The sequence below is a fragment of the Seriola aureovittata genome, chromosome 5 (genome assembly GCF_021018895.1).
Source record: "Seriola aureovittata isolate HTS-2021-v1 ecotype China chromosome 5, ASM2101889v1, whole genome shotgun sequence".
Lineage (NCBI taxonomy): Eukaryota > Metazoa > Chordata > Actinopteri > Carangiformes > Carangidae > Seriola > Seriola aureovittata.
The window spans coordinates 10,400,938-10,420,729 of record NC_079368.1 but is presented as its reverse complement, the minus strand read 5'-3'; the positions used below and the strand labels follow the sequence as shown (position 1 = coordinate 10,420,729).

The 19,792-nt window shown below is 40.4% G+C and overlaps 2 protein-coding genes across 3 annotated transcripts; both read right to left on the bottom strand.

Annotated features, from left to right (window-relative positions):
* Positions 1-1,090: 1,090 nt before the first annotated feature.
* Positions 1,091-14,174, bottom strand: LOC130169996 (glycerol-3-phosphate acyltransferase 4). 2 transcript variants are annotated; one of them, XM_056377070.1, is made up of 13 exons: positions 14,025-14,174; positions 12,593-13,233; positions 10,146-10,215; positions 9,739-10,039; positions 7,935-8,009; positions 7,714-7,803; positions 5,258-5,351; positions 4,995-5,110; positions 4,646-4,701; positions 4,447-4,532; positions 4,155-4,283; positions 3,669-3,748; positions 1,091-2,504 (listed from the first exon to the last, which is right to left on the bottom strand). In XM_056377070.1, the coding sequence occupies exons 2-13, from the start codon at positions 12,758-12,760 to the stop codon at positions 2,396-2,398; spliced, it is 1,374 nt and encodes a 457-aa protein (XP_056233045.1). In that variant the 5' UTR covers positions 12,761-13,233; positions 14,025-14,174; the 3' UTR covers positions 1,091-2,395. The 2 variants fall into 2 exon arrangements, with proteins under 2 accessions (XP_056233045.1, XP_056233046.1); XM_056377071.1 differs by lacking the exon at positions 14,025-14,174 and adding an exon at positions 13,551-13,914.
* An 828-nt stretch (positions 14,175-15,002) lies between these two features.
* polr3d (polymerase (RNA) III (DNA directed) polypeptide D) lies at positions 15,003-18,465 on the bottom strand. Its single transcript, XM_056376596.1, has 9 exons — positions 18,338-18,465; positions 17,198-17,365; positions 17,017-17,060; positions 16,769-16,923; positions 16,531-16,655; positions 16,294-16,453; positions 15,914-16,161; positions 15,680-15,832; positions 15,003-15,476 (listed from the first exon to the last, which is right to left on the bottom strand). Exons 2-9 carry the CDS (start codon positions 17,357-17,359, stop codon positions 15,360-15,362), a joined length of 1,164 nt encoding a protein of 387 aa, XP_056232571.1. The 5' UTR covers positions 17,360-17,365; positions 18,338-18,465; the 3' UTR covers positions 15,003-15,359.
* Positions 18,466-19,792: the final 1,327 nt, after the last annotated feature.

Here is a 19,792-nt window from a genome sequence, read left to right as displayed (position 1 = left end):
CAACTTCAACAGATCCATTTGAAAGTAACGCAAAAGAATACTGCCATGTCCATCACTGGTTCGGAAACAAAGACAGTTAAAAGGGAAACCTCTCTGAAAGGAGACTGAGGCAGTTTAATCCAGCCAGGAGGACAGGCCCTGGGTATGGATGAGGCAGCTGCAAAAGAATCAGTAATATACATTCATGGAAATAGATCTTATTTAAAGACTCCATTCTAACAGTCAGCTAAGGGAATAAATGCAAAATACAGTGTTCAAAGTAAAGCTATCAACCTTCATGCCAGATTGAATATTGTAGCTTGGTGCCCACTGGAAAATAAATCAGACAGGAAATGTTACCAGAGTCCTGACTTGCCTGCCAAGAATAGCAGAGAAAAGCTACAGCTAATCAAGGCAGGACTGTTGGGAGCAAAAACATTACATTACAGAAATATCAAATGAGGATTGATTTGATTTTAAAACAGTTGGCAGTAAAATAAATAACCAAATCTCTTAAATGAGATAGGCGAAAATGGAGGCTCTAAAAACTCTAAATCAGTGGTTGTCAAATTAGTGTCTGGGGATCCCCAGGGTCCTTGAGGGGCATTCCCAAGAAAAAGGCGAATCATTTATTTGCACTATAATTCCATCCACATTGACAGGATGCATGACTATTTTGGCCATGAGTTTCAAAACTCTTTCTGTAATAAAACATCTGAAAGCAAAAATCTTATCAGATGAGGGTCCGTGGCATAATTTGTGTCAGCTTAGGGGTCCTTGATGTGAAAAAGATGGAGAACCACTGCTCTAAATACTACATTATTAAAGAAGTATTATGTTTGTTATAGCTGTACTTACTGTAACGGTTCTTAAAAAATGTTTTTTATCTTTATCGGTAGAAAATTCCTTCAACTACTGTAAAGTTACTCTAAAGTGTATCTACAATATTATACTCAAATCCCCACATTCACCTGACAACCATGTCATGGGGTGTAATCATGTCATGTCCTGTAAGAACATGCTTAGAAACTTTGCACCTGCAGCACGGGAAAACAAAGGTGACTGACAGTGTGAGAAATGCACACAGAAAAAGAAACCCTCAAGTCAACTGTAGAGTCACATTCTTGAACATTTATTTTGATGAACAGTTTTGACATGATCTAAATGACTATCCCTGATAACAGCAAACTAGAGGGAGGAAAGCCTCAGTGAGAAACCCAAGAGGCTGTCCACCATGTTCCTCAGCCTAACCGGGAGCCACTCTGACTCTCCTTGAAACGTCCTCGAAGAGGCTGCCAAGTAGGAAAAAGATCACTGATGAGGGGGAAATAAAGACAGAGCTTTTAGAGTTCACCTCAAATAAATTAGGCGATATGGTTACTGCACAAGCAGGAAGCCGATGGAAACATGATGGCTGTTAGGGAGTGTAATAGGATGAGCATGTATCAACTAATTGCAATTATAACTGTTTTAGTGAGAAAACCAATTGTGATGTTCATCATCCTACATCACTGTTAGTGTGCCATGGGCCTTAAAGGGACAATGCTAAAAGCATCCAAAATAAATTCTTAATGAATGGACTAAAAACCCTTTTACTCCATTAGCTGAACATGAATATCTGCCTCAGTCCATAAACCTTCATCAGCGTAACTGTGTGCACAATTTCCACTTCATAATGTGAAGATTTACACATTCCGTGGAATAAAACACAGAAACAGACAACATATCAAGAGCTCACCTGCAACGCAAGTCCTATAGTGACCACATGTTGGTAGAAGTCTTAATGTAAAACACAAAGCTTAAAATACAAGTTTTTTTTCTCTTGGAAAAAGCCCATAAAAATATTTGAAATGTAACAAAATCTGGCATAGTGCCCCAAATCATGGGCAGAAGCCAGTCATGCAAAACCCCAACTCAACCACAGGTTTTAGCTTTAGAACAAACTAGTTTTTATCTACAATAACTCTCCTCTACATCCCAGGTATATCAGCTCTGTAATGTTAACACAGTGCAATACAAACATGACAGTAAAATAAAAATCAAAAAGTTGAAACTATCAAACAAAGACAGGAACTCAATGATAGATAATAATACAAGTTTTCTCTCAAAAGACTGCCACCAAGGAAGACAATAGTCTTTTTCTGTGCACACCTTATTTTCATTTCTAATGCAAACAGGGCTTCAAGTCGAGCTATTCCAACAGAAGGCAGCAGACTCAGAGAGACCCGTAACAGTGATGCAAACTGAACATGCCAGGCTGAGGCAGTGACCGAGGAAGCCAAATGGAGTACTGTTGACACCCGAGAGGGAATTTTCCAGTCCAGGAGTGCCAACAGAGAGTGAGCCCTGCTGACTGCCTATTTAGTCAGAGGTGCGCAAGTGGATCTCTGAGCCAGTCCGCCTCCGCAGAGGTCCTTCAGGAGCGACTGCGGTCTTCTTGGGTGCCCACCAGCATTTTACTGTACAGCTTTTGCTGCTCTTCCTTAAAGGTATCTTTTACCTTTCCTCGCTTCAATCCTCCATCCCTACAAAAGAGTGTAAAATCAGTGACGACAATTATTAAGGTCGTGGACAATTATGTAGCTCACCCATGTTTTTAACAAAGGCATGAAGTGTAGATCAAGTATGCTGTATCAGTGTTTCTGACACTGCATCAGACATGATATGCAGTATATACACTGACCTGACCAGAATCACAAATAAAACAATCCAACTCTACTAACCACTAACTCTGCAGTGTTTATTACTTTATCTTTTTTTTCCTAAATTGTAGTTCACTTTCTGCCAAAGAAGTGTTAAATTCATCTCAAAGGTTCTTATGACGCTGCTGTCGGTGGAGTTTCACTGAACCAGCCGGGTCTCTTTGTCTTATTTTTGACCTGTTACTGCAGAAAAAGCACAGGTGTACCTGATCATGTTACATATATATTGACAGATCTCGTAGCCAGTAGGCCAACAAGCAAAATAGTGGCACCTAGGAACAATCAAATGCAAAACTGATTTATTAATCTGTAAGCTGGTCATAATATTTTTATTGACCACATATATTTTTGATGAGGACAAAACATTATTGATTATATATAATCAAGTTTCTATATTATAATTTGTTATTAATATCATATAGAGAGTAGGTGCTATATGCATATATTCTGCTTCACAAGCTCAGAGAACAAAATTGTGGTTGTAGCATTAATTTCTCATACAGATGCCAAAATACAGGAAAACAATGATATTAAGTTGCACCACTTTGCTCACTGTCTTATTGAAACTTAGTTTAACTGCCGTGACCATTGTAATAAAGTCAAAACGTTTATTTAATAAACAAGATCTGGTATATTTCAGTCATTTAGCAAAGGTGTATATGGGACTGCAGTGTCAGACCTGAGTCCATAAGAACAGTAACAGAGAGGTATTTGACCTTTTTCATGCCAGCCATTTTAACTTATCTTAGAGGAAAAAGCACAGGCAGAACCAATAACATTAACGATGGCTCAGTTCTATTAAACCACTGCAGAAAGTGGGCATACATGACACCAGCACCATTTGACTGGATCACTTACACTGAATACAGTTGTTATTCATATTACTGACTACACCTGTGATGACATGTCAAAGGGTCATAGGGTTCAGTCAAAGGGTTTGCATGTGAGAGTGGTAGAAACCATTGAGTTGAGTGGGTGTTATCTTACCACAAGAGATCGACTAGTCCCCCTTGCCTGGCTATAGCTGCCTTTACACGATTGGCAAACTGCACAGCATCCTCTCCCTCCTGTTGGTGAAGATTGACATGCATGGAAACACGGGCAAACAAGTGGTCATAAAAAAATAATTTATAGCATAGCTATTCTCATTTCTAAACGCTTTATTCAAATGTGGAGCTTTGTCATTTGCTGTTGATTTAACAGTCAACCAAACAATTGTGGTTTCTCTCAGTGGTGTGGATCTTCATGAATTTACAGAAAAAAGGAGCCACAAAGAGAAGCTCTGGAGTAGAGAAGAAAAATTGATCCTGATAAGTTTTGAAATTATTGTGTAAGAGCTTGTATGTATACACGCTGCGCCTATTGTCACAGCAAACTTATTTATTGTAGGTTGTGTGCCAAATGACAAACACAGCAAAACTGCTCCTTCACAAAAATCTGTTGTGAAGTCTCAAGTTAACCATGGAGTCTCACCTCTCTAGACATGGGAGGGAGGTACCACACACTGCAGACGATGGCCCAGCTGCTCATCATACGTAACAGGTAGTTGACCATGCCAAACTTGCTGCTATTCCAGAATGCGTCTCCAAAGCGAGGATCATACTACGAGGATCAAACACACCAGAATGATTAATCAATATTCATATTATTGTGAAAAAAGTTTAAAAAAAAAAAAAAGTTTAAAAAAATGGTGGTTAAAACATGTAACAGGTAAAAATAACATCTCAAAAGAAAAAAAAAGAAAAAAAAAAGGAATCACTCTCACCTTAATGGCCACAGGGTAGACTGTGGCACCAATCTCAAAACTGCCCTTCTTAAACATCATAACTGATGTGTTGTTAATGCAGGTACCTGGGGATTTAGAGGAGTTATAAGAAAATATTTTGAGCCTTTTAAGGAAACCAGATGGCTATCATGTGATTACAAAGTTGTTCTATCTATACTAGATCACTGAACCAGCTCACCTTCTGGGAAAATGAGAATAGGCAGTTTGGATTTATCTTCTACATGGTCACTCAATCTGTAATACAAGAAGTATGTAGGTTATTACTAAAAATCTCATTTTGAGATTCGATACACAGAATTAAAATCTAAAACAACAAAACTAAAATTTTTTTGTTACACAAGTTACACAAATGAAAATTTCAACAGACTAACACTCAAATTCAATACAAAAACGTCACGATTCAACAGCTCTAACTGAATGACAAGAAACTGTATTATAGGTTGAGGTAAAAAAAACAAAAAAAAAACAAACTGTAATGAAGTGTGTGAAAACAATAAACTAAATAAAAGTAAAGGTTGTAATATTACCTTTTGGCCACTAGATGTCTGTCTTTGACTTCTGAGCGTTCAAACCAAATGTGTGGACATGCCTTGACCATGGATCTCTGAATGACCCCCATCAAGCCACCGTGAATTTGGCCAACCTGACACAACACAAACACAAACACATGCTTAAAGCAACTCGTCTATTTCTGGGACAAATGTCATTTCAACAGAGAAGCAGTTGCCAAGGAAAAAGTGACCAGTGTAAGTGTTTTCTGTAGTTTCCGACTAGGCAGTAGTAAAGTTACCATAGCATAGCAGCCATCACTGGCCAGGATGATAACATCTATGGGTGAGGTGTGGTTGGCGACACAGATGCCTCCATTCTTGGGTTTATTCTCACTGGAAAAGTGGAGAGAGGGAGACTGTTAATCTATCATGAAGGCACTTCCTGGAAGATTTATCATCAAGAACTGAAATGACTTGAGAGTGGTGTCAAGTATCAAAATGCATTTTTAGGGCACAAAGAAGAAAGAAATGCAATCAGAAGTCAAAACTATAATTCTTTATGGTCCACTGCCTCTCCCAGGCTTCTGGTGAAAAACAAAGCAACCCATGGTTTCTCTGTTAAAAGGTTTGACCCCCAGAGCACGCAGGACCTGAATGTACTTAGTCCACATTCCTAAGATAGAGTTACAATTTTAAATAGAGAGAGCAAGACTTCCCATGTCACTTGTGTATTTTTAGCCCCAGACTGGAGAGGAATACATGTTACAACAGGCTAAGTCTTGATGAGAGACATAAGAAATGATAAAGGTCCTTCTCATATGACTACTTGATCTATATCAATGTGTTCTTTCTCAATTAATTAAACAAGGGGAGGGAAATTCAATAAAAGTAATTCAGGCAGGCCTGCACTGCAGTTAACCAAAGCAACACCAGCTGTAATGTACCTCAGTTTATGGGCAAATACATGAAACATTAACTTCCTCCTCCACATCCTGTTGCATGCGCCATCCTCTTGATAAAGGCTCTGACTCCTGTTTCATGTTTGTCTTTAATTCTTACTCTGACAAATCAAAATAAAATGTTCCCTTCACTTATAAACCAAACCCTGCACTACCAACATCCACTTCAATCAAAATAGAAAATACCAGTGCACAGTCCACTCTCTATTTAGCTATATGAATTCAGTAGTTTCAAGCATTGTGTTAAAGTTTTAAAAACCACTGTAGCCTGGTAAAGTGTTCTTTGGATTTGTGTATAAGAAAGCATTGCTGACTAGAGGTTTGTGCTGCACTGAGGCTCACAATGCCTGCTGCAATGAATATGAATGTAGACAGTCTAGCCTAGGGGTCCCCTTCTTTTCATAGTTGCACTCAGAGTGCTCACATAGCAACTGCTAACACACCCAGGTTTTTGTTCTCCAAAGGCAACTCATCTATCATTATGTAATCTCACACAGACCTCTCTCACGTCACGGCAAGAAGTTCTGTGGCAGATCGTGTTTGAGAATGAAGAATAATGAGACCACATGAAGATTTGAGTGACGTTTTATATTATATCCCACTGGATTCAAATTTATATAACTTGAAGTCAAAACTTTCATTGTTCTTACTTTGCCCCATCATGCCATATCTTGAAACATTTGTTACCTTATTTTGTGGAAAAAATGTTTTACCGTAACATGCCAAAACATAATGCTTTATAATGTCAAACTCTCCATTTGTATTTCACACACTGTGTCCTTTTATGCATGTTATTTCTCTGTCTACTCGTTACTTCCACAACAGTAAACAAGTGAGCATCACTACCGAACTCAGAATGCCGATAATCAACAGCAGCACTGCTACACTTTTGTGAGTGACCTATGAGTAAGTTTTGCAAAGCTTTATCCATGTACAGGACTTTTCATGCTAAGTTTTATGGTGAAGACTAATCAAACTGGTGACAAAAAGTGGAAGTGATAAGGAGCCAATAAACTGTAACCAACAGATTCAATGGCAATTTGTCAGAAATACAGCATTCAGGGTAAGAACTGTGCAAAGAGCATATAAAATAAATGGCTCGTTCTAAGTCTAATGTGTGTATTTAAAATGTCTCCTTCAGTATATACACAGGTGACATTTAACCACCTAAGGCAGTTGGATTGCCAGGCCCCAAACTGTTGGCTTGTGGCAGAAACACAGTAGTTTGGACCAATCAGCGTCCTATGATGGAGGAACTACTGGCAGCTACAGAGAAGCGACTGTTTTGGTATTCATAAGAGTGCTTTTTTTTTTGCGTACATTTTCATTACGAGGACAGCATGAATCATTTACCAACATGCTAATTAGCTTTCAAAGCTCCTCAAGTTTGTTGTTGTGTTGTGTTTCCTCTTTAGCGTTCTCCTACTACATCATATGATAGACAGATGGTTCATCCAATCACCTGCCAATTATTTTTTGAAAGCACCGGCCCTTTTCCAAACAGTTTCCAACAAAGCCTGATGGCTCCATGTAACAAACCATCTGGTGTGGTCTGGATGCTATGGGTGTTTTAGGGATCATTACTTTGGTTCCTTTATTTCTGTTGACATGATTACCATGAGTCGTTCGTCTGACTTAATTACATTACTTGACTGTCTCATGTATTTGCACACAGTCTTCCTCCACCTTCCCTTTACCCATCTTGTCCTTATCCATCAGGGGCTGTAAATTCTGCACCAGAAAGTTGAGTAGTAGACTTCCTGGTTAAATAGATAAAAACACTGTAGGTCCTTTACCTGTCATGATAGGTTATAATGGCTGTCAGAGCTCTGACACATATTCTGTAGCACATCAAATGGACTTTCTCACTCAGAAAGTTTTTCATCCTGCAAGAAGGAGCATACAACAACACCATTTACTTTGTGTGTCAAGACAGCAAATCTAAGATGATTATACCCAGCAGTCTGAGCTGATATTTTTGTTAAATTAAAATAGACAAGCTTGTCATCAGTTGTACCTTCCATTCGGCAGCAGCCCAACAATAGAAGTGAGGAACACGAGGAGGCCGACACCAGTGAAGGCAAGAGTTACCCTGGTGGAGAGGCAGACAGGCAGGTTACACATAATCTTTTAACAGGGAGTTTTACAGCAAAACAGAGAAAGGAGGGATTCCATGTTTTGGACGCACACCTTTTGAACTAATTAATCTTTTAACTGGCATTTAAATGTAAGAAAATGATCCTTAGCCATAAAAGTTCCTTTCTGTACTACAAGCTTTCACTGAGAAGACTGACCACTCAGTTAACATATATGGTCATGAATAATGTTATCCCAGAGGGAGGAGCTCTTGTTATCAATTAAAAATATCATGCTCTCCTCTACTCGCCACTGATAATAGACTGCAGGACCTGCAGGAGGGCATATTAGGCAATGGTTAAGCTGACCAACAGGTCGACTTAATCTGGATCAATCATCCAGGGTTGGAGAAGGTGCTAATCAAAATGGGCAAGGATCGGAAAAACGTTGAAGACATGAAGTTTTCTTGCAAGTTGTGAGCCAGGCCAGAATTCAACTGGACAGGCACTGAAGAGAAGATCATTTATTAGCTGGATGGGGGACTAGAATGATGCCTGTCTGTGCAGTGGTGGCCTGATTCGTCTCCCCACTGGCAACTGGAAATGAGCCAGCCAGGCTTAGTACTGAGTCACTGTCCTTGCGCCTCTCTAAGCTCACCCTGGACAAGGATCTCGCTCTTTTACTCACTGCATGTGCAAACATTTAAGCTTTCTTTTGTGTTGTGGAGTGGTCCCACACTCCATGCAGTGTGCACACATTTATGACTTTTCACAATGTGCACACATCATGAATACAGCTACTGTATAAGTTGTCATTCCTAAATATTTTGGTTATGCAACAGTTTCCCCACATCAGTTTCCAATAAAAGCAACTTTTGTTCCATCATTCCTCTCATTAGTGCAAAAAGATGCCTCAACATTTTTGAGACATCTACAACAGAACAAGATAAAAAAAATGTGGTTTTTAAAGAAAAGTTAAGCCCTTGATTGGAGATGAGGTTGCATTGTGGCTCATAAGATCCAGGATTTGATCTCGTCCCTGCTGACTTGTGCCTTTTTGCTAATTTTCTTTCCCTGTGTCTGTGTAGGTTTGTTCCCACAGTCAAACAACATCCTTGTTAGGTGAGTTGGAAACAAAATTTTCCATAGATGTGAATGTGTTGCCTGTGTAGGCTATATATGTTGGCCCTGTGATGAACCACAGACCTGTCCAGGGTGTACCCAACCTCTCGGTTAAAGCATGCCTGCAGCGCCAGCGACTACACACAGGTATTGGTTCTGTGGCTGGTTTGGCTTTGTGTCAACCACTATGCACAGTCAGCACATTTTAAGCTTAAGTTGCGACTCCTCAAATAGCAGTCAAATATGAAGCCTCGGGTTATATCATGGAGGTTTTGTATCAGATACCCAACAGGTGAAAATCTTGAAATCTGTTAGTTAAATCCCAATGTAGAATTATTTTAAAACATAAAACAGAGCTGACTGGAGGAAACACGTTTCTTGCCGCAGTATTTAATAGCAATATTTAACTGAGAGCAGCTTTGAATTCCTGTTATACTAGCACTTTTGTTAGTGTCATAGTCAAATTTTTGGAATTATGTTATACTGGTGGCTATTTGTGAAGGAGGGACTAAAATGACATTTCTAGCCCTGACTCGGTGTGTTCAGTCTTTTCAAAAATGTTACTGTGGTAAGAGTTACTCTTCTAACATCAAAAAAACTCTATATTGGCGGTATAATTCTTACCTGAGAGGCAGCAGGAAGCCGTAGCGGATCAGCAGGCCCAGCCCCCATAGGACGGTCAGCCTCAGGCTGATGTAGTGGAAGTTGTAGTTGCTGCGGGTCAGCAGATTCCAGGACTCCAACTCCTCAGCAGAGAACCGCTTGGTCACCTCATCGTCCATGATGCTCTCCACTCCTCGCCGAGCAAAATAGAAGATGTCAGACATCTCAAACTCAGGGGCTGAGTCCAAGTCTCTGTTGCTGCCGCTCCGCCGGATCTCCTTGATCTCCTGCTCCAAGGAGGTTGGCTCTCTGGCAATAATTGCTGGAGCGAGTTAGAGAGACAGGATATCAGCACTACTCGCCTGTGAAACAAATATACCTACTGAGCATGCACACATGCATCAAAACAAACTGATATCACAGCTTACCATTTGAGTAGGGTTTGTACAGAAGGTGATTCTTTTCTTTTGCTCCTCTCTCTATCCTGAGTGTGGCCCACTAGAGAGAAACAACAAAAACTGTGTAAAAACTCATGAAGGACCCAAAACACATGGAATACGTCTTGCTCATATTGCTTCTTTAACAAATTATACAAGAAAGATTTCGTCACATTGAACTTTTGTTTATATGGGATCTGAAACGCACTGTGTACACATACAGACAACATGCACAAAGCTTCTGTAGCAGACAGCTGCCACTATTACCAAACTGATGTAATGTCTGACTTTCAACATTCAAGAAAGTCAAAACAGCAAGTTCTTCATTATGATCAGTCTCAAGTGCTGACTGCTAAAGTTGTCTACTGTTAGTCTGTCTGTGTTTGGTTGTTCATGTTGTTAACTGTTGTCAAAGCTGAGGAAAGAGATTCTGAATTCTCAGAGGTTGACCTCATCCTGGGCCAAGAAAACGCACAGCTTATCTGTTGCCACAGCCTTGCTCTAAGAGACTTACAATGCCCACTTCTCCATCTTGATGTACAGTAAGTGACAAAATTCTATTGCCTGAAGTAAAAGCCTGGTCTTTTATGTGCATGTCGCATGCTGGAACAAAAACTAACAGGTAATGTCCACTGAGAGGCAGGAAAAGGACACAATGTTCTCCTCGCTGTAAGACAAGCAGGAAAGATCAGGAAATTATGGACTGGGAGGTGCTGGATGTGTGGATGTGCGCAGTCTCAGACTACACTTCATACCACAGCATTTAAGGTTTGTCTACATCAGTCAATGTTAGCGAATAAACTCAAACTGCAGGAAAGCTGCATGTTCATGGGTATACTCAAATACAGTGACGTTATGCCTGCATGTTTGTACAGGTCAAAATCACAGGAGTTCGCCAGGGGCACTTGGAGAACAATTCTAAGAATGTTGACTGATACAGTGGTTTTCCGTGCACCTCAGGGCTGCAGATGTCATGCTGGGAGAGAACAACCTTGTAACTCTAGGGCACATGACTTTTACTTTTCTACATACTTCATCAAACCTAAAAAGGTACACACACCTTTTATGACATGGGGCTGATGACATTCTGAAAAGATTTGATGGTTATAGACTTAGAGATTTATAGACTTAGAGATATATAGATTTATCCCCCAGCAGTGATGTGTGGATATCATTATGCATAAAGGAAAAGGCACAAACATTACCACACCTTACACTATTTTACAAATACCTTTAAATTGTGTTGTGACAAGCTTACTGAGTCATCATGTTAAAATGCAGCTGCAGTTGAAACTAATGATTGTTTTGGTGAAGAGGAGGAGGAGCACAGAGAGCTGCTCTTTCTAGTAAGAGAACAATAACAACATGAAGTGGGTCCATCATGGTAGTATATGGCTGCAGAGGTGCATGTGAAAGAGGAGGTGTTTACTTATTTATCCCCTATGAATTATAACAGGTGTATACCCAATCATACCCACGACACACCTTCACAGGCAATGAGACATATGCAAATGGTAAAAGCCAGAAAACACTGCATCTGTCCTTTGACCTTATCTCTAAATCTCATAGTTGCTAGTGGAACCATGAGCTGAGAAAATCTCTCTCTCTTATCATATTTCCCACTAGTCCATTTATTTCTGGCACCAGATCTGCTCTCAGAGGCACATGTTGGAAGGTGATGACAGCCTAACTAGTGAAGCTACACCAGAGATAGCAGAAGGATTGAAACTGGATAGCCATTTTTGAAGTCAAATAGGCGAGGAGATTATTAAATAGTAAATCTTGAACTAGCCCAGCTGATGCATTAATGCCATCAATGGCGATTCATGTTCATCTCTAGAAAGGGAAAACTGCAAATCAGTGAATGACATTCCAGGATTCTGGGGCCACGTCACAGACGACAGTTACTGACAAGGTCTGTACCACTGTTTTCTCCGGTTACATAACAAGGGAATAATGGTTCTGTGGCTGTGTTGTTAGTCTGCATCAGTTAGTCTGCAGACAGTTACTACCATGACCGCTGGTTGGAGGCTAAAGACAAGCATAAAGCCTGCAACCAGAATTACAACTGCATTAATGATACTGTATTCTGGAAACTGCTTACCAGAAGCGGACTGTGTTGACTGAAAGGGTGGGAAAAATGCACAGCCAGAGCAAATACAGGTTGTCATTGAAGAGCAGAGCCAACAAGTTTTAAGAACTATAGTTGGTTGAATAACAGGACGTTTGGCAGAAGCAGACACAGAGAATTATTTTAACTGGGACATGTGCAGGAACAGTAACAAAACCTTTCACCAATCTTTTATGTTGTGTGTATGGTATTTCAATTGTATCCTCAGATCCAACCCAGAAGTAAACATTTATGATTCAAACTGCAGTTAACATTGTACGGTTTCTAGTTTCTTCAAATAAACAGAGAGTATGCGGCGAGCTCTTACCTCAAAGATCTTTAACAATGTTTTCATGTAAAGACGTCGGATGCCAAAGGACACCCCAAAGATGGCAGGCACGATGATGAAGACCAGCAGCAGGGTGAACCACACAGTGAAGGAGATACCCAGCAGGATACACACCAAGTTGTCAAAGGGGTTGAAGAAGAGCTCCATCTTGAAGTCAGGAGGGCGATGAAATCTATTAAATAGTTGAAATCAGAGGGCAGAGCAGATGGCACTCCACCTCCTGGCCCTAAGTGGCCTTTATCTTTTGTCAGAATAAGGCCTTCATCAAGATAACTAGGGGACGGAGCTTCTCCTCTTGCTGAACAGAGATTCAATACAAGTACAAGTGACCATCTTAGCGTTGCCCTCTTGGGCAATATAAATGAATTTCATTATTTTCACCGTGAATCAGTTCCTGAAGCTCAGTTGAATTCAAATCCAAGAACCAGAAGGTAAAGTTTTCAAAACAGCTGTGATGAAATAATGGCCGTCCTTGCTTCAGATGTCCTCTTTTGCTATTTGTGCAAAGCCTCCCACTGGTGACAGAGATGTAAACAATGAAACAAAAACAAGAGGGCACAGCAGGTGGTTCTCTTGTCTGTTGAGGATCCAGGGGCTCCGCAGCTCAGTGTCACACAGACCTGCAAACATGCACAAATAAGTCAGGATGATCCACAATAACATATCCACTTTGGCCTGAGCACATCATGTACTTTAATAATGCAAGACAGAAAACGTGTCTCTGAATCAATGACTTCTATGTGCATTTTAAATACCGGTGTGCAAAGTTAATACTAACCCTGTGGTTATTCTGAGGTTAAACAGATGGCACTAATTTTGAAAACGCTGATTAATAGTAGAGTGTCTATTTTCAGTGAAGGACCAGATAAGTTTACATGTTAATGTTACTGTTATCAGCCACGGTGCAGAGATAACGTTAGAGGCCCTCCATCCTCACCCCCTCGGATGATGCAGCAGGACGGCTAACGAGAAGCTCCATCCCGAATAAGACCACACTGGGTTAGCCTTCCTCATCATTGCCTCCAGTGAACAGTTAACCAACGCTGTCTGTGGTAGTTTAGCAGCCTCCCAAACCGACACAGCTAATTACATCCAAGCAAGACCCAAGCTAGTGCTGCGTGGTGACACTGAAGGCTCCTGAATCCGCACGGACGAAATAAAGTCTATGCTCAAGTTAGCCTGTGGCCTCCGAGCTAATGGTATGCTATATTTTGTCTCCTGGCGTGCTCCACCTCGCTCAGCTAGCTTGCTCCGAGCCCTTGAGAGTGCCGTCCGGGTGTACATGAAACGCTGAGCCAACCTTTTTTATTATAAGCTTGGGCTCGGTACGACAACTTGGTATCTTAACAGGTTATCGTCCTAACTAACCGTTAAAATACACGCAGTTTAATGGACATAATAGTCAACCAACCTTCCGTCACGTTGTGTCCACAGCCGGTACAGTAGCGTTTCATGGGTCCATCACTTGTCTTTGTCTTGCGGACTGTAGCCAAACTCCACCCGGCGGACAACACGAGCAGACAACGGCTCGACGGCGGCTACGTATTTGAGTCGACCAGTCCTCTGCCGGAACCCCCAAACAACACGCTCGGTTGTGCCCTGACACCTGGTGGTCGAAACGGGACACTGCGTTGGATTTTTAAAAGTTATATTTGTACTATTTTTGTCCACCAGCGGCGCTATTGAGCGATGTTTTGATAAAGGCAACTTTGCCACAGTCGCTTTTCTGCAATGGGTGTATTTAAGGGGGGGGGGGGGGGGGGGGGGGGGGGGGGGGGAATCTGAATTCAAGCACTGAATTTGCCTCGCATTGTTTTTCGGCTGACAAATCAATAGCATTGTGGGCAAGGAGCTGTGTAACCACGTTTAACTTTTCAGTAAGACTATTTTAAGTTCTTCCCTATTTAGCATTCACAAGCAGTACAAAGACATTTAATAAATGATTAATAACACACTGTAATGCGCAAAATAAAAAAGTTTATTAATGTATTTGTCAAAAACTAATACAAAATATGTCTTTGTAGAAGTTATTTCTGACAAATACTGTACATTAATAAACACTTAAAAATGTCTTTATAGCCGATTAAAACGTAAACCAGTTATTAAATGTTTGTATAATGCTTATAAAAGAGAGGGACCTACAGTAGCGCTACCAACTTTTTAAATGTAATTCTTCAATGCTTCACTCAGACAGACAAAAGGGCAATCACCTGAGTTGCATTAGGGAAGCAAAAGAAAATCTCCCATATTTCAAACCTAAGCAAAGAAAACCAAATATTTTTCTGCATGGCCACTACAGTTAAGTTGGTAAGATAATGGTAAGGTCAGAGGTAATGTCTTTTTTTTGTAATTTGGGTGAATCAACCATTTAAATCATTGGACACCAACATGAATAACAAAAACTTTTTTTATTCACACATTTACATCCATGTACAACCTTGTCAAGTAATTTCAGATACAGAGAAATGAAAACAGGACTGACATTTGGCCAACCATTCAACCTTTGAATTAATATACCTGTTCCACAAGAAGAAAATAAAACCTGTTATGTTTCATATTTACAGATAGTGTATTTCAATATGTTATTATAGCCACTCTGTAAACACATAAGCACAATCAACTTCTATTGGATGTCAAGCCCCAAAGGTACAGTCCACAGTAACAGTGAGCATGTTGTCAACATCTCAACCTACCACCAGTGCATCCATCTGTCAAGACTGAAGAGGCTTCGCTGCTCTGATGAGCATCAAGCGCTGCCCTCTAGTAGAGCCTCAAAGTCTGGGGAACAAACCATTTTGTGTTTGACATTTCCTAACACAGTCAAGTCACCTGTTCTTCCCTCCGTACCAATAGAGACCAGCTCCTGAGAGAGCAGGGGGTGGGGAAGCAGAGAAGACCGTATCAGTAATGTTCATAATTCTGATAGAAAATATTTATTCTATGATAAATCAATAAAACAGTAGCCTGTAGAGAGATACTGAAATACAAATGTATAGAAACAGAGACAGTACAGAGACAAACACAGACAGAGAGCGAGACATATCAATATATATACTACTATCATACCTGAAGAAAAGAGCATGATGTTCCCAGAGACACATCAAGTGTCACTTGTCCCAGTATGAGCTGTACCCGGCCAGACTTCCTCACCAGCATCTTTCCTACAAGCCCCTCCCGCAGATCTTTCAGATTGCAGCTGTTCTCTTCAGTTTCCTCTTCCTGTTTAAAATCAAAATACCATTTACACATGTAACCTCAATATGAACATGTATTAAACACACAGACAACAACTCTATCTACCTGAGACTCTGTTTTCAGAAGCACAGACTGTCCATCCTCTGACTGCACCTCTGTCTTCACCGGCCGGTGCTCTATGGTGGGAGGCTGGCCGGGCAGCGAGTCGGGCAGCTGCATGAAGAACAGCTCCTCCTCTCTGCTCAGACTCCATCTTTGCAGCAGGTCATGCAGAACCTCAGGCTCAGGTAGAGGGGGAGGCTTGAAAGCTACCTCTGACTTCTTTATTTCCACTTCCTCTGGCTCCTGTTTTACTGAAAAGAGGACAATGTGTATTTTAAGAGAGCAGCTACGTGGCCAAGCATGGTTCGAAGTTATTTCATGCTTTCACAAGCTATCGAAAATAATCAATTGAAGAAGTCAAAATGACAAAAATCTGCAGTTACCTTTAACTGCAGGCTCCATGGGTTCACAATCCTCCTCCATTTTCTCAATTTTAACAGGAGAGTTACTAAATTCCTCCTTGAACCCCCAACCTGACACAGCAAGGGGAAGCTGGACAGGGCAGCTCCTCTGCTCACTCCTCAGGAAGGGATCATCTATTAACTGAGAGCACACGATAGGAAAAGGAAGTTAATTCAATGGAAAATGCAAAATAAAGACGACTGACAACCAGGACTCACATTGTCTCGTTCCAGACTGCGGAGGATCTCCTTAGTCTCCTCCTCAGTCTCCCGCTTCTCCTTTTTAATATTGATGATGGGTGAAGGCCCCACACTCGGAGCCTCTCTTTCGTTTTCATAGCCACCTGTGTTTAATACAAGAATTCACTCAACTGCATTGGTTGAATAAAAAAAAAACAAAAAAAAAAACATAAGCCATAGTGGTGCAGATTGATTGGTTATCCAGCTGAATTTGTACCTTTCTTTTTCATCATCATCTCTGCAGGCCCTTGTTCAAAAATAGAGTGGGACTGGATGACCTCTGGGCGACCTCGGCCCCTGCCTCTATCTCTCGCTCCTCGACCTCGTTCAGCATCCTTCCGCTCTCTCCTTTGCCCGCCCTCAGCTTTTGTTCTGTCATGACAAAGTTATTGGTCGACAATCAGAAAAGCAGTTCAATCTATTTTTTGGTATATTTTTTTCCTTTAATGTCAATTATGAACTTACTCCTCTTTGGCTTTACGGCCGATAATGTTGGGTGTAAACGTTTTCTAAAAAAATAAAACACAAAAACAAGACTCAACTATTGGAACAGTCATAAATATTAAAAAATTGATTTATATATAATTCACTGATTCATTATGTATCATTAACTCGAAATATTGTTCAATGAAATACAGTGCATTACCTTCTTCACTCCTCCTAGGGTGAGGTCTCTTGATCGCATTGAAGGCAGGCGGGCGGGAGAGATGCCGGCTGATGGTCGGCGGCCCATCAGCAGTCCTACGCCGCTCCCTCCAGGAGCTGGCGCCCGCTGACCACTGGGGTCACCTGAGCCCGAATCAGCCATCCTAAACTGGAGAGATTGCATTTTACTTGTTAATTTGTTTGTGCATTAAAATGCTTCGGGAGTAAAACGAATTAGGGCTGCAACTAACAATTTTTTTCATTCTTCATTAACCTGCTGATTATTAGTTTTTTCAATTAATTGCTTTGTCTATAAAATACCAGAAAATAGTAAAATAAAAAGTGTTCTAATTTCACTCAGGTGACATCTTGAAAGGCCTTGTTTTGTTTGAACAACAGTCCAAAATTCAAAGATATTCAGTTTACTATTAGGTGTGACAAAGAAGTATCAAATCCTCATATCTGAGAAGCTGGAAACAGCAAATATTTGACAGTGACTTAAAAATGACTAAACGATTATTCAGTTATAAAGACAGCTGCTGATTAATTTTCTTCTTAGATCAACTGATTAATTGACAGACATTGATTGTTGTAAAACAGTAACGCCCCTGATAAAGTTCATCATGACATTTGTAAAACCTGGACAGACACATAACAGTGTCTGAGCCTAACTGCTATTTGAGTAACCTAAATGTCCTAGGAGAATAATGTGCTCAGGAAAGGCTCCTATTAATTGTCTTTTGTTCAATGTTTGAGGCATGACATCCTAAAGAATTCCTGCTTTTGTTTCACAATTTTTAATCGCCTCAGTATATTATATTATTACATAATATAACGGATTGCTATATATATAGAAAAACAGTGCTCTCCTGTATGGAGAAAACACAAGTCTGGCACCACAGCAGCGCTTGTATTTCAGTGATATAAACAACTGACAGTCATTTTAAGAGTACGGGCCATATTACCACTTTAAACTGCATTTTTTAAACCACCATAGTCATGGTTTGTGTCAACAACACAGCAAAAATTCAGCAACACGTGGCCAAATCACAACACGAATACAAACATACAGTACAAATATACTGAACTTTAACACTGTCAACGATAACCTTTGACACTCTGTACTTCTAGGGATACTTACGTTATGATTCCTCTGATGCCCTAAGTAGATATTAAGTTCAAAGTCGGAGCAGAAGAATCATTACAAGTTGTGTTGTGCTAACGCTGCTTCTGACACTGCCGAACGTGCGGCGCCATGACACTTCCGCCGCGTCATCAGCCCCTATGTTCACGTGGACCAAACCTGCGCAGAAAGACTCGCATATTCATGAATTATCATATATCTCACTTCTTATGTATATTTCACCCACAGTGTTGTCTGGGCCATAGTCATATATATATTTCGAGTGCATAATGATTCAATAAAGCCAAAGATGTCGTATGTATGTTGAACTTCGACCAGTTGGTGTAAAATGTGTAATTTGCGTTATTCTGTACAGTCAGTGTACAAAGTGTATTACGTTGACAGGTTTTGAATTTCATGAGTTTGCTTATGCACAAGGCACATAATATAACATACAAGATAAACTATTTCAGATGAATCATACTTCAAGCACTTACAGGCAACATTTACATACTGGGCCAACAGAATTTGAATTTAGAGAGCTTTGCCACATTGCATACAGTGCAATGCAAAGGATATGAACAATAATACAGTATGCATGCAAAGTGCTATATTAATAAGTAAAGTCTTTGTGACTGGTGGTCTAAGCGCTAATGAGAGTAGGCTGCATAAACATTGCATTCAAAATTAACATCGGATCAGAGACAATGTTTTCCATTTTGTTCCATTCTACACGCCTGATTAACATCTAACTGAACCTTTTGTTTTAAATGACTTTCCATCCATACAGAGAAAACATTTTTGTGTGGGTGGTGAATCTATTTGTGACTGTTGGAACAGAGGTGGCAGAGGTGAAGTATTCCTTTCTCTTAGCTAGAAAATTCTGATAAAAATCACTTTGCCTCTTACTTGTTTTGAGCCTCTTTGTGGTTGTTAAGTGCATAGTTGTTCGGGGCACATGACCTCTCGGGCCCCTGGCCCTTTGCCTGCTAGGTCCATTCAGTAATCCATTAGCAATATCTAGTTTCATATTACAACACCAATCTAATTTACTGTTATTATTTCCAGCTCGTGGCACCACAGTTTAGACATTGTATATAATTGTTAATGTGTAATGTGACTGCTGCAAATGTACACTGGGGTTTGTCAGTGTATACCCATGACCAAAGGAGCAGTCATGAGAGACTTACCAACATACCCAAAGAAAATTCACAAGTGTCCCATGTTATGTCCATATGCATCTAATCAGCATTGAGCTATACTTGGGAAATTTGTCTATAATTTGGGGCACACAGATTCATATAATGAAATGCAAAGACAGTATGATGCTTAAAGTCATTTAAAGTGTAAACAGTTCTGGTACTATCCCGCTGAAGGAGCGAGAGAGAGAAATAAAACGTTGCTCCGGGCTGCTTCTCAGGCCAGACACCCTCTCCAACCGGCTGGTGTCTGGTTCTGCTGATAATGCCAGGA